A 13,481-nucleotide genomic window follows, 5' to 3' on the forward strand; every position below is an offset into this window, starting at 1 on the left:
AGAGAAATGCAAATCAAAACCACAATGAGATACCATCTCACACCAGTTAGAATGGTGATCATTAAAAAGTCAGGAAACAATAGATGTTGGAGAGGATGTGGAGAAATAGGAATGCTTTTACACTGTTGGCGGGAGTGTAAATTAGTTCAACCATTGTGGAAGACAGTGTGGCGATTCCGCAAGGATCTAGAACCAGAAATACCATTTGACCCAGCAATCCCATTACTGGGTATATACCCGAAGGATTATAAATCATTCTACTATAGAGATACATGCACACGTATGTTTACTGTGGCACTGTTCACAAGAGCAAAGACTTGGAACCAACCCAAATGCCCACGAATGATAAAGAACATGTGGCACATATACACCATGGAATACTATGCAGCCATAAAAAAGGATGAGTTCATGTCCTTTGCAGGGACATGGATGAAGCTGGAAAGTATCTCAGCAAACTAACACAAGAACAGAAAACCAAACACCACATGTTCTCACTCGTAAGTGGGAGTTGAACAATGAGAACACAAGGACACAGGGAGGGGAATATCACACACTAGGGCATGTTGTGGGTGGGGACCTAAGGGAGAGATAGTACTAGGAGAAATACCTAATGTAGATGATAGGCTGATGGGTGCAGCAAACCACAATGGCACATGTATACCTAGGTAACCTGCACGTTCTACACATGTACCCCAAAACTATTCTAAAAAAGAAGATTTCATATTTGCTGATATCTCAAGGAAGCAGTATGCTGGAAAAATAGAGGTGAAGTGAATAGTAACATAAAGGAAGCTACAACTCACCAAGTATCAACAGAAATGATCAACACTCCTTGGGTGCCAGAAACCAGCTTAGCCAGGGTGCATACTTGTACCACTGGAAAAGAGGTAAGCTGGGTTAACTTCAAAGACCCCCTGGCCAACTTAAAATCATATTGTTTAATCCTGTTTTACTTGGACCACAACACTGAATCTGGATAAAAACCAATTATTCCTGTTTCAGTTGCCAAGCAAGGAAAACAGCTCTTCTGCCCAAGCTTTCTAGGTCATATTCTTCATATCTTTGTATCCCAACTTTCTGGATCTGAATTTTATAGCTAACAATAGGGCACTGCCTCTCTACCATCTCCTGTCCCCTACACAGACACACTCACACATAAAACTCTTAATTACAATAATGTTTATATATCTTTGATCATTTTTTTAAAGTTCTTTGAACATGTTAGCAAAATTTATCCTATCTTTTAAATTTTCTTTAAGCATTGAAAACTTTACAAACCATCAGCTATCTTAAAATAGTTGAGATTCTTTTTCCTTTTTTCCCTTAAAGAGTCTACACCAGGGTGGGTCTTTTAGACACCCCTATTTTCTAAGGGCATGTAATCGATTCTCAAATCAACTTTTTCCAAATAGAAATTCCTGTACAAACAGGGCCAGTCTACGGTAAATTAATTTGGATGATGGTGTTAGTTTTCAAAACGCCTTTAATAAGTAAATAAAGGGGCAATGTAAAATGTGGCAGTTTGCTTGGTAAATCTTAATTGCGAAATTTCTTCTTCTTTCGGAACTTTTTTCCTGCTGCATTTGCTGCTTTTTCAGCCATGATCTCTAAGTACTTCCTTCGGTTGTATCTGAAAAGAAAAATCAGAACTTTATGTTTGATATATCAGACATTAGAAGTTAATATAATCTTGGGGTAAAAGTTGGGAATGGATTGGTGGACAAGACAAGTATAGTCTCTGACTTCATAGCGCTTGCTTGCAATCTAGGGAGAAAAAATGGCAACTGTAGTTGGAAGACTTTCCTACTATATGCACTATATCCATCTATCTATCCATATATCCATGTATCATCTATATCCATATATCATCTATATATGCACTATATCCATCTACCAGGCTGTATCAAATGCTTTAAACATTTTTGATGGATAAAAACACAAAAATCAGGACTAGAGCAAAAAATAAAAAAATCAGGACTAGAGCAAAACACACTTAACCTGAAAATCCACAGTATGATATATTTCTTAGAACTGACCAATGGTTTTCAAAGTGTGGTCTGTGGAATACACCCTTTCAAGGAATTCATTAGGTAAAAACTATTTTCTCAAGAATACTAAGGCATTAATTGCTTTTTTCACCCTCATTCTCTCATGAGTGTCGTGTTTTCCAGGGGCTATGTGATGGGTGGTATCTGCAGAAGCAGGTATGAGCCTCTCTGTCTTTAGTTAAACCACACATTAGAGAGATTTGCACTAAATTATTTTTCATAAAAATACATATGTTAATACGTTATGGATTATTTTAAATGAGTTAAATTATCTGAAATTTTATAAGTTTATACATATTTTAAAGCAAAGTATACATATTATAAAATAAATACAAATTCCTTTACCTTCTGAACTCAGAATCAGCCAGCAGTTCTTCCACAATAGTTCTTTTCCTTTGCTTCTTGGGAATTCGTGAATGGTAGAAATCAGCTGGATTGTCAACAATGGTTCCAATCTGTGAACAATTGATTGAAATAAGTCATGTGCTACCTGAGTGCCAAGATGCTTTCACACTTCAGTGTAGCTCTAATTATATTTAGAGAAAGGAATGGAAAGAACAAGCTTACATTACACTAATAGTAATGTAAATTTTGCCACTTATTTAAAGCAAAAAAAAAAAAACACACACACTGGTGCTACTAATTATGTTTCTTCAGTAGTTTATAGTAGATCCAAAATTTCTTTGCTAAACACTAAATTCATGATACATAGTGTAACTAAAGGAGAAAAGTGGAACAGATAATATACACTTTTTGTTCTAATTTCCCAAATCAATGAATTAGACACACAAATTCTACTACATACCTATTTTGTTTCCTAGGTCATCACAAAGGCTGCCAGCTTAGCCTACTTAGTGATCATTCTGTATCTGTTCATACACTCAACTAAATAAAATTTACAGTGATTACTATGCACCAGGCACTGTCTTACATGTTAGGGAAACGAAGACAACATCTGGTTCCTGCAGTGAGGAGCCCACAGTCTTAAGGAAGCTCCACAAAAAAGTAACTAAAATATTAAAGCATAACATGTGCTAAACAAAACACTACAGATGCTCTGAAGACAAAGTGACCAACTGTACCTAAGAGAGGTAAGGAAGATTTAACAAAGAATGACAATTTAGCTTGAATTTATATGGGTAAAATTTCACCAAGTAAACGAGAACCATGGATATGCAAAGTCAAATAATGCAGGGACTGGTATGTACACGTTCTGACAAGACTGAGTAGCTAAGTGTGTTGGAATTTGTTGGGCTATATGACAAAAGGCAGGTGAACTCGTTTGGGTATGGATTATTAATGGCTAAATGAAGGGATACAGACTCAATCCTATGTCATAATTCATCACTGAATGTTTCTGAGCAGAGGTGTAACATCTGAACAGATGAAAACATTTTAAAAACCACCTTCGATTAGTACACGATACCCTCTTTACCCCTCCATCCTGTATGGACTCTTGCTGTTAGGCTAGTACTATTCATATATTCACATAGGGAACTTTATAGGTTCAGCAAGTTTTAGCTGACCTGGTAACCATTTGTAACACGATCTCCCTAATGTGATCAAATTAAAAGTTAGTGGCTGAATTGAGTTATGGCCATTATTATATGGCCTATGCAGATATGGTCCATACATTAGGCATGCACAATGGAAATATCCTCTATTTCAGGAGTAAATTTTAAAGATCACTGTAGTGCTTTCCAAACTAAAAATCACAGATCATCACTATTCTCTTTGCTTCATACCTGGAAGTACTTGGGGAAGCCATCTCTATCATTTTTCTTGTAAAATCTTTTTGGGTCCATGCTGGCTCTCATCTTCAGTGCTTTGAGATCATTTTTCAGTTCATTTGTCATTTCTGGAGCTTTCATACCAAACCAGCCATCCCCTGCTGTTTTTTGTCGTTCTTCCTGAAATTATGATTTCAAAAATAAACATTCTAACAACTAAGAGTATACATTATAATTCATTTCCCCTGAAGTAACACATACAGAAAATTTTGTGAATTAAAAACAAATAGTTGCTTTACTGAAAGCACTTATGTCCAGAATCATAGAAATAAAAAGAATTAAATCACAAAAAGTGACTTCTCTGCTAAATTAGGCACAGGATTATCAGTTTCATAAATGAGGGCTCCGTAAAATCTATTTTCTGTCTCAAAGAGTAACTGCTGACTTGCTGGGAGAATAACACACAACTTCAATTTTTGTTGTCTAAAACAGATTAGATGCAGTAAGAGAATGTACAAAAACACCTTCATTTCTAGAGCTTATATGTAAACATTTTTATTCAGTCACCCAGGAGTCTCAGAAAGCCACTCATACAAGGATCCAGAAACTTGTGTTGTTTCTACAATAAAACAAAAAACTACTATTCTTTTGAAAACTCCTAGCAAGTTACTTAATTTTGTTTCATTCATACAACAAATATTTAGTTAGTGCCTACCATGTGCCAGAGTGCTCCATATTAGTAACATTTTTAGAGTACCATCCTCAACTTTCCTCCAAGCTCTCTGGATAACTAGTTGAAATGGCAGATAGAAGCAATCTATCTATATATGTTAAAAAAAAAAAACAAAACTCTACTTATATATGCACCATTGTGGCTGCAAAGATGTGAAAATCTATACATAATGTGTTTATGGTGCTACATTTTACAGCCCTTAGAAATCTGTAATTATTTTCTTTGGACTGATATATAGACCATCAGATACAGTTTAATTGTGCAGTTATGTTGTATAAGTTGAAAATATATAGTTAAACATATCCAAGCATTTTAATTAAGTCACTGTACTTACTCTGCGTTTTTTCTGAAGTTGATACTTTGATTCACTATATGGTGGAACACAGTGGTTTTTTTCAAAATCAGGTGTAATGACAGCTTTCTGCAGAAGCTATAAAAACATAAAATTGGTTTTAAAATAATGTCAGAATGTTATATAAGTTTTTCAACAGTTTAAACTTATATATAAGTTTTAAAATTTTTAGTCAGCCTGGCAAAGTGGCCCACACCTATAATCCCAGTGCTCTGAGGAGGCTAAGGGAGGAGGATCACTTGAGGCCAGGAGTTTTAGACCATCTTAGTCAACATAGCAAGACCCTGACTGTAAAAAAATTAGTTGGGCATGGTGGCACACACCTGTAGTCCCAGCTACTCAGGACGCTAAGGCAGAAGGATCACTTGAGTCCAGGAGCCTGAGGCTGCAGCAAGCTATGACTGTGCCACTCACTCCAGCCTGGGTGACAGAGTGAGACCTTGTCTCCCCGCACCCAGGCCCCAAAAAAAAGAAAAAAGAAGAAAGAAAAAAAAGGCCAGGCACGGTGGCTCACGCCTATAATCCCAACTATTTAGGAGGCCAAGGTAGGACAATCACTTGAAGCCAAGAGTTCAAGACTAGCCTGGGTAACATAGGAAAACCCCATTTCTCCAAAATAAATAAATAAATTTGTGCAGTCAAATCTGTTTATCTTTTCCTAAATGATTTCTGTACTTCTGTTACTTGACTAGTATGATTATATTCTCCTAAAGCTCTGTGTGATTAAAGGACTTCAGCTTAATTAGTATTTTTCTCAGTACAAGAACCAAATAAGACTGCTCTGTAGCCCTCAAAATAGTTTACAGGAATATACTACAAGCATTAATTTGGGACTGACATTTGAAATGATCAACTCAGAAATTAACTGTCAGTCACCCAATTCAGGTTCAGGCCTAGAAGTTTCTGTGTGGTATAGGTAGTCGTCTAGGCTTTCCTATCCCTCATAAAAGGGGGCATGATATTTACTTAACAAATGATTAAGAGTTTGCTGCGTTTCAAGTGCTGTACTAGGCTCAAGGACAGTGATTCTCAATTGGGAGCATTTGGCAATGTCTGGAGACATTTTTGGTGGTGATGACAAGGAAGAATACTACTGACATCTAGTGGGCAAAAGATACGGATGCCATTAAACATCTGACAATGCACAGAACATTTCACAACAAAATTATGCAGCCCAAAACGTCAGTAGTGCTGAGACTGAAAAACCCTGTTTTAGGAATATAAAGAAAAGATGATAAGTTAACATATCACATGATCAATAATGAATCAGATCTATGCTAGAAGTTATGGAAACACAGAGGGGCTGTGAGGAAGGACTGGAGGTAAAATGTTCTCCAAGGGCAACGATCAATTATTTTTGCACTTGCTTGGGAAAAAGCAGGGTAAGTTCAGGCAACTACAGTAGTCTTCAGTGGCAAGAATAGAGCAGATGACAGTTGGGTGGGGTAGAAAGGTACCTTGAAGGATTTAAGATAATACTATGTCACATCTGTGTGTGGTGTGTTTTTTGGGGCAGGGAGGAGACATGTGGTCTCGCTATATTGCCCAGGTTGGTCTCAAACTCCTGGGCTTAAGCAATTCTCCTGCCTTAGCCTCCTAAAGTGCTGGGATTATAGATGTGAGTTACCTTGCCCAGCCGAATTTGTGTTTTTAGACAGAGAAATCTAGAAGTACAGAGGATGGCTTGAAGAAGATGATGAAAACAAGATCAAAAAGGAAGCCACTGGGGTAGTCTAGATGAGAAACAAAGGCCTGTACTAACTGGTGACAGTGGCTTAAAAAGGAGGAGGCAAAGAAAAAGTCTTCCCCTAGAGGCTTGGCGACAGACTACAAAAGGAAAAGAGATTTTGGTTTCATTAGCCAGAAGAGAGAATACAAAAAGAGGATTCCTGGTTCAGGCAGGGAAAGGGGAATTAGTGAGGTCAAGTGCCTGAGGACATCTAAATGAACAAACAGACACTTGGATTTAAAGGTCTGAAAGTGCAAGTGAGAGGCATCAAAGCTAGAAAATACAGATTTAGGAGAAAGCAGTGTAAGGTGTTGGCTAAAGCTAAGGGTTTGGGTAAGGTTACCCTAACAGTAATTCCTTCTGAAATTATATGTAAAATGTTTATATGCACATGTGTATTTTTTTTCCTGGTGGAAGAGGCAGGCATTCACAGCTTTCAGATTCTCAACAGAGTCTACATTAGTTAAGAACTTAAGAACTAAAAGTATAGCAAGAAAAGGGAAGAAAACAAAACCCCTGGGATCATAATTGGTGGGTGTAAGATGAGGAACACTGACCACGTATTGATTTATTTTAAAGCATTATCATTCACAGATAGGATTTTATTGTAAAAAGAAATGACTCTTTTAGAGAAGGAAAAAACTAACACATTACACCAATGTGGTTTCACTGTAGGAAAATTAAATCTTTTACCAAGGACTAATTTCTAAAAGTGATTGGTTAGTTCTGTGAAAACCTAACAGCACAATTAACTTACCTCATTTTTCTTTTTCTCCTTGATCTGTGTTAGGGTTCTCTTGTTAGACTGTAGTTTATCTGCATTGAAATTAATATACAAACCACCCAACTGCTTGATACTCAGACCAGGGTCTATGCTGCTGCTTGTCAACTTTAGACTGAAAAAGAAATCATGACTTAAAGATCAAGTAATTAAATCAAAATGGAAACAAGTAAGATCGCATTTAAAAAAATCACTTATTCTTCTCTTGCCTTGTATTGTCCACGATGAAGAAAAAATAGCATATTATTTTTACAAGGAATTCCTGAAAAAACTCTAAATAAATAAATTTTTCATCATTTTATTTTATTTTTTGAGACACGGTCTCACTGTTGCCCAGGATGGAGTGCAGTGGTGACCACTGCAGCCTTGAACTCTTGGGACTCAAGTGATCCTCCCGCGTCAACTTCCCTGGGTGGCTGGGACTACAGGTACGCACCCCACACCTGGCTCATTTTTTCTTTTCTTTTTTTTTGTAGAGACAGAGTCTCAATATGTTGCCCAAACTGGTCTTAAACTCCTGTAAATAGATATTTTCAATCTAGTAAAGTCATTTAGAAGAAACTCTGGATGCACAATGAATTAAACCAAAAAGGTTTTGGGGGAACATACCCAAATTTATTCTCCAGATTTTCTTAGAGAAGATTAAGGCAGGCCAGGCGCGGTGGCTCATGCCTGTAATCCCAGCACTTTGAGAGGCCGAGGCGGTAGGATCACTTGAGGTCAAGAGTTCAAGACCAGCCTGGCCAAAATGGTGAAACCCCATCTCTACTAAAAATACAAAAAATTAGCCAGGTGTGGTGGTGCACGCCTATAATCCCAGCTACTAGGGAGGGTGAGGCAGGAGAATCTCTTGAACCCAGGAGACTGGGGCTGCAGTAAGCCGAGATTGCATCACTGCATTCCAGCCTGGGTGACAAAGCAAGACTCTGTCTCAACAACAAAAAAAGAAGATTAAGGTCATATAAAATACCAATAGATTTCATAAAGAGATTTTATAAATTACAGAAGAGAATATACCTGATGATTCAACTTCATATATAGGTAGTGAGTTAATAAATGTACACATCTTCATTTCTAAAACTAATGAGAAAGGCAGGTTCTTGAACTTCCAAGTTATCAAAACTTAAATGTTTTCTCCTGGGTGACTAAGGGCATTTGCTAGTATCTCTAAAGTGAGTCTCGAACAGCAATGAGCATCCATCCCACAGGAGTGTTTTAAAAATACAAATGTCATACCCTAGACCTACTGAATTGGGATCTTCTAGAGTTGACCCGGGCTCCTGCTATATTTATGTAATAATTTCTACTTTATATTATGGAAGGGTCCTTTTTAAGCAAGTACACTTGGACTGACAGTAACTTTCCTCCCTAATTATCCATACACACTGAGTAGGTGAAAGCATAATCAACCTCTACTGGAAAGTGAAATCATTCTTGTGCAGTAATTCTCAACCCTGAATGTATGTATGTAGTCCCCTGGCTGGAACTACAGGCACATGACACCATATCCAGCTTAGTTTGCACTCAATCTTTTTTTTTTTTTTTTGAGACCAAGTTTTGCTCTGTTGCCCGGGCTGGAGTGCAATGGCATGACCTTGGCTCACTGCAACCTCCACCTCCTGGGTTCAAGCAATTCTCCTGCCTCAGCCTCCTAAACAGCTGGGATTACAGGTGCCCACCACCACGCCCAGCAGCCCGGATAGTCTCGAACTCCTGACCTCAGGTGATACACCCACCTCAGCCTCCCAAAGTAAGTTTGCACTCAATCTTAAATGATCATTTGACATTATGGAACTCTAAGTTCTCAAATACTCACAATATTGAAAAATACTCACAATGCTGATAGACATTCAGGATACAACCTGAATGTCTATCATTACTTGAACGGATAAATTCACTGTTGTATAGTCATACAATGGAATACCACTCAGCAATAAAAAAGAATGAACTACTGGTATATACAGTAACATGGATGAATTACAGAAACAATATTCTGAGTGAAAGAATGCAGGCAGAAGAGAGTACATATTCTTTTTTTTTTTTTTTGGAGACAGGGTCTCACTGTCACCCATGCTGGAGTGCTGTGGTGCGATCTCAGCTCACTGCAACCTCTGCCTCCTGAGCTCAAGTAAGTGATCCTCCCACCTCAGCCTCCCCAGTAGCTGGGACCACAGGTGCTTTCCACCATGCCCAGCTTTTTTATTTTTATTTTTTTGGGTAGAGATGGGTTTTTCCCATGTTGCCCAAGCCAGTCTTGAACTCCAGGGCTCAAGCGATCCACCTGCCTTGGCCTCCCAAGGTGCTGAGATTACAGGCATGAGTCACTTACTGCTCTTATCACATACAAAAATATTAACATATGATGTCCTTTTTTTTTTTTTTTTTTTTTGAGACAACATCTCCCTCTATTGCCCAGGCTGGAGTGCAGTGGGACAACCATGGCTCACTGCAGCCTCAATCTCCAGGACTCAAGCAATCCTCCCACCTCAGCTTCCCAAGTAGCTGGGACCACAGGCGCACAGGGCACCACACATGGCTAATTAAAAAAATTTTTTGTGTAGAGATGGGGTCTCCCTATATTGCCCACGCTGATCTCAAACACCTACTTGGGCTCAAGTGATCCTCCTGCCTCAGCCTCACAAAGTGCTAGGATTACAGGCATGAGTCACTCACTGCATCCAACAGATTGATTTCTAATGTCACCAAAACGAGCACTTTTAGTTATGACTGCTGGGAAAAATATGACTAAAATAGGTATCCAAAAAGACAAGGGAAATGCTGGATAGAAGAGCTATTCCATGAAGAACCCAAGGCAGTGATTTTCTCATTCCCCAGGCTAACATTTCATATTTTTATGGTAACCACTTGAAATACATGTATCAAAAACTTATAAAGGAAAAACTTACAGTTTAGCCTTTGTGCTATTTAGTAAGTCTTCTTCATCACTACACTCATCTTCATTTTCGTCATGGTCTGATGAATCTTCTTCACTTTTTTCACCCTCTTCCTCTTCTTTTTCTTCCTCAGTGGCAACCTCACTTGCTTTGTCTTCCTCTTCCAAGTAAAAATTTTTATCAGCACTCATTCCAGGAGTTGTGTCAATTACAAACAATGCATTGTCACATGACAGACTTTCTGTGTCTCCACTTAATGACTCCCTTTGGCCACTATTTTCAACAAAACATAAAGTATCCTCTTCATTCTCACTGTTTTCAGACTGTTGGCTTTCATCACTGCTGAGAACTAATAACACAGAATTATCTTTACCCTGAGATATGTTGGGTGCAGACGTGTATAGTCTGGTATCACATTCAAAATCTACATTCCCTTCACTGTTCATGTCTTCACTGACACTTATAACTGTGGACTCTTCTTCATCATCACTACCACCACAATCACCAAACTCTGTCAGGTCACTTGCTTTTATGGGGCTTTTTTTCTTGTCATTCCATCTGCCTACTTCCACAGTTGCAAATGTTTGAGTTAATGATTTCATTACAGCCTCAGAGTTCAGATTAGAGTGCACTGATACAGCATTTTTATTTTGGGGGGTTGAATGTCGCTGAGAAAGTAACTGTTGAAGGCTAGTGTCCTGAAGTTCAGAAAGATTCTTCAGCTGAGAACTTTTCTCATTAATTTCTTTCCCCTCATCTGTTATTCCATTGGCATCTTCATTCAAATCCTTACAATTCTGTTTTGTTTCTTTAAGAGATTCAACATTGGCCTGTTCTTGCACTGTTAATATATTTTCTGAACTTCTGTGGGAGAAATCATCATCGAAGTCATTATTATATAAATTTGGCTTATTTATCTCAGAAAGAGATCTTGCTTGTAAATGGGAAGTTGGTCTGGTATCTGAATCCTCTGAATTCACAGGTGTGCCCACGATCTGTTTCTCATTTCCTGGTACAATCTTACTATCTTTCTTTTCAGTTTGTGCCTTTAATTTCCTCTGCATACTCCTGGTTTTTCTAGTTGCAATTTCAGAGAATGAAATGTCTGAGCTTGATGTCTCAGCAACAGATATAGCTTCTGTATGAGATTCTTGGCTTGGATCTGTCAGAGATTTAGCCTTACTTCTTCTGGTTCCTGTCATTTTTTCTGTGGGAAGCACAATTCTAGAAATACCTGAAACATGAGATTCTGCTTCAGAGACTATTTCTTCAGTGTAAGACTCCTTTGTTGGAGTTACTTTCGGCTTTTTCCTAACACTGGACACTGGGGAGCATGCAATTAAGATCTGCCTTCTCCTAGTTACCCTTAAAATGGTATCATGGTGCTCAGACACAGAAGAATAATTTGACTCTGCCTCAGAGGTCTCTCCATCCGTAGATGGTTCAGTACCCTTTGGAAGTGAGCTTGTAGTTCTGCTCTTCCTCTTTCTAGCTTTAGGAGTTCTAGGGATTGAACTCTGTTTCCCAGTGGTCTGTGATTCAGCAGTAGTTCGGGCATCAGATCCAGTACTACTTTCTGGATGCGCTTGAATCCCATTAGCAGCAGAACTCTGCAAACCAGAGAAAACACACTGTAAATTAGGTAGGGCTGGAACAAAGGCAAAGCAAATGAAGTACTGACCCCAAAAGCTAAAACCCAGTAAACAAGATTACCTTTAAAACAAAAAACAAAACCCGCCCAACTCATGATTTTTAAAAAATCAAAATTTGGCAGGGCGCGGTGGCTCACGCCTGTAATCCCAGCACTTTGGGAGGCCGAGGCGGGTGGATCACGAAGTCAGGAGTTCCAGACAGCTTGGCCAATATGGTGACACCCCGTCTCTACTAAAAGTAAAAAAATTAGCCGGGCGTGTTGGTGCGCACCTGTAATCCCAGCTACTCGGGAGCCTGGAGCAGGAGAATTGTTGGAACCCGGGAGGCAGAAGTTGCAGTGAGACGAGGTCACGGCTCTAGCCTGGGCACTGCACTCTAGCCTGGGCGACAGAGCAAGACTCCGAATCAAAAAAAAAAAAAAATCAAAATTTAAACACTGGATCCAACCCTGCATTTACTTCACTTGCCTCATCCTTCCTAGATATAACTTCAGAAGCAGAACAATTAAAATTTTTCTGTTTAAAGTCAAATATAATGGGTAGACGAACATTCTGACCCACCTACAGGAGGGGGAGAAAAGGAATATTAACTCTGAACAACGATGTGTTTAGGAACACAATGATGGAATCAGCCGCCCTTACCTTTACGTAAGGAAAAAATCGCCGCCGCTCCGTTCCCTGCATCGCAGAGTCAGAATGAGACAGCCGACTGACGCCACTAAGAGTCACCAAGTGACGACACCACAGCCCTCCTCACGCCTTAAGGAGGTAACGCTGACAGCTGCCAGCCTCCCCACGTGAAAACGAAGCTTTTTTTCCAGTTCCCCTAAATGGGGCTTGTGCATGGTGGCCGAAATTAACCCTCCTTGGTACCGTGTTAACAGTATGGTTTAAAAAGCTTGAACTATGCTTCTGCATTAAGGAGTTGAACGACCCAAAGAAAGTTATCTAACCTCTCTTCCATACTAAAAACTGCCTTAAAAGACAGTGGTGAGGGCTAGTTTTCGTGATAGTCTTAGCACCGGGCCTGGGAAACCCAAGCGCGCGGCAAGCTGGGGTCCTCTGTTGGCAGTCCGCACCCTTAAGCGGACCCTTGCGCCGCCCCGCCTGCCTGAGCGCCGCTCTGCGAAGCGGGGAGAAGTAGGAAAGACTGGATTTCCTACCTTCTGCCCGGAACTTTCAGCCGACGCGGCTTGGATGCTGGCCTTAGCCCGTGCGGATCTGGTAACCACCATCTTTCCGGCTCCCCCACGACCACCACTACTTCCCTCTTCCCTGGCGCTCCGGAAATGCGTCAGAGAACTGTCTCGAGCGCGTTTTCCGCGAAGATCCGAGAGCTCGCGAGAATCTCATCCCTGCCTTCGCCCAGCCAGTTCATGCTAGGGCGGTCAGAGACAACGGGCTTGGGTGTAAGTGTGCACTTCAGAGCTGTAGAAGACAAGCCAGATTTTTGCTGGCAAAGACCTTCATGGGGGCAGCGAAGCCCGCAGTGACAGAGGGCCTTAGCGTACGGGTTCACATGAATTGTAAAAACGCACCGAGAGGCTATCCGTTCATTTGTT

The 13,481-nt window shown here is 39.8% G+C and overlaps 1 protein-coding gene across 1 annotated transcript; it reads right to left on the reverse strand.

The window, feature by feature from the left end:
• Window positions 1-1,463: 1,463 nt before the first annotated feature.
• On the reverse strand, window positions 1,464-13,206 carry DNTTIP2 (deoxynucleotidyltransferase terminal interacting protein 2). The gene is made up of 7 exons (XM_025405399.1): window positions 13,083-13,206; window positions 10,280-11,877; window positions 7,350-7,488; window positions 4,846-4,941; window positions 3,794-3,958; window positions 2,394-2,503; window positions 1,464-1,630 (listed from the first exon to the last, which is right to left on the reverse strand). Exons 1-7 carry the CDS (start codon window positions 13,152-13,154, stop codon window positions 1,537-1,539), a joined length of 2,274 nt encoding a protein of 757 aa, XP_025261184.1. The 5' UTR covers window positions 13,155-13,206; the 3' UTR covers window positions 1,464-1,536.
• Window positions 13,207-13,481: the final 275 nt, after the last annotated feature.

Source organism: Theropithecus gelada, chromosome 1, assembly GCF_003255815.1.
Source record: "Theropithecus gelada isolate Dixy chromosome 1, Tgel_1.0, whole genome shotgun sequence".
Classification (NCBI taxonomy): Eukaryota; Metazoa; Chordata; class Mammalia; order Primates; family Cercopithecidae; genus Theropithecus; species Theropithecus gelada.

Excerpts from the sequence above, each read along its gene's own strand:
- DNTTIP2 (XM_025405399.1), bottom strand. The coding sequence starts at position 13,154 with ATGGTGGTTACCAGATCCGCACGGGCTAAGGCCAGCATCCAAGCCGCG. Across the intron at positions 11,878-13,082 it reads CTGAAAGTTCCGGGCAGAAG|AGTTCTGCTGCTAATGGGAT; the intron begins GTAGGAAATCCA and ends TCTGGTTTGCAG. Across the intron at positions 7,489-10,279 it reads AATAGCACAAAGGCTAAACT|TCTAAAGTTGACAAGCAGCA; the intron begins GTAAGTTTTTCC and ends TTTCTTTTTCAG.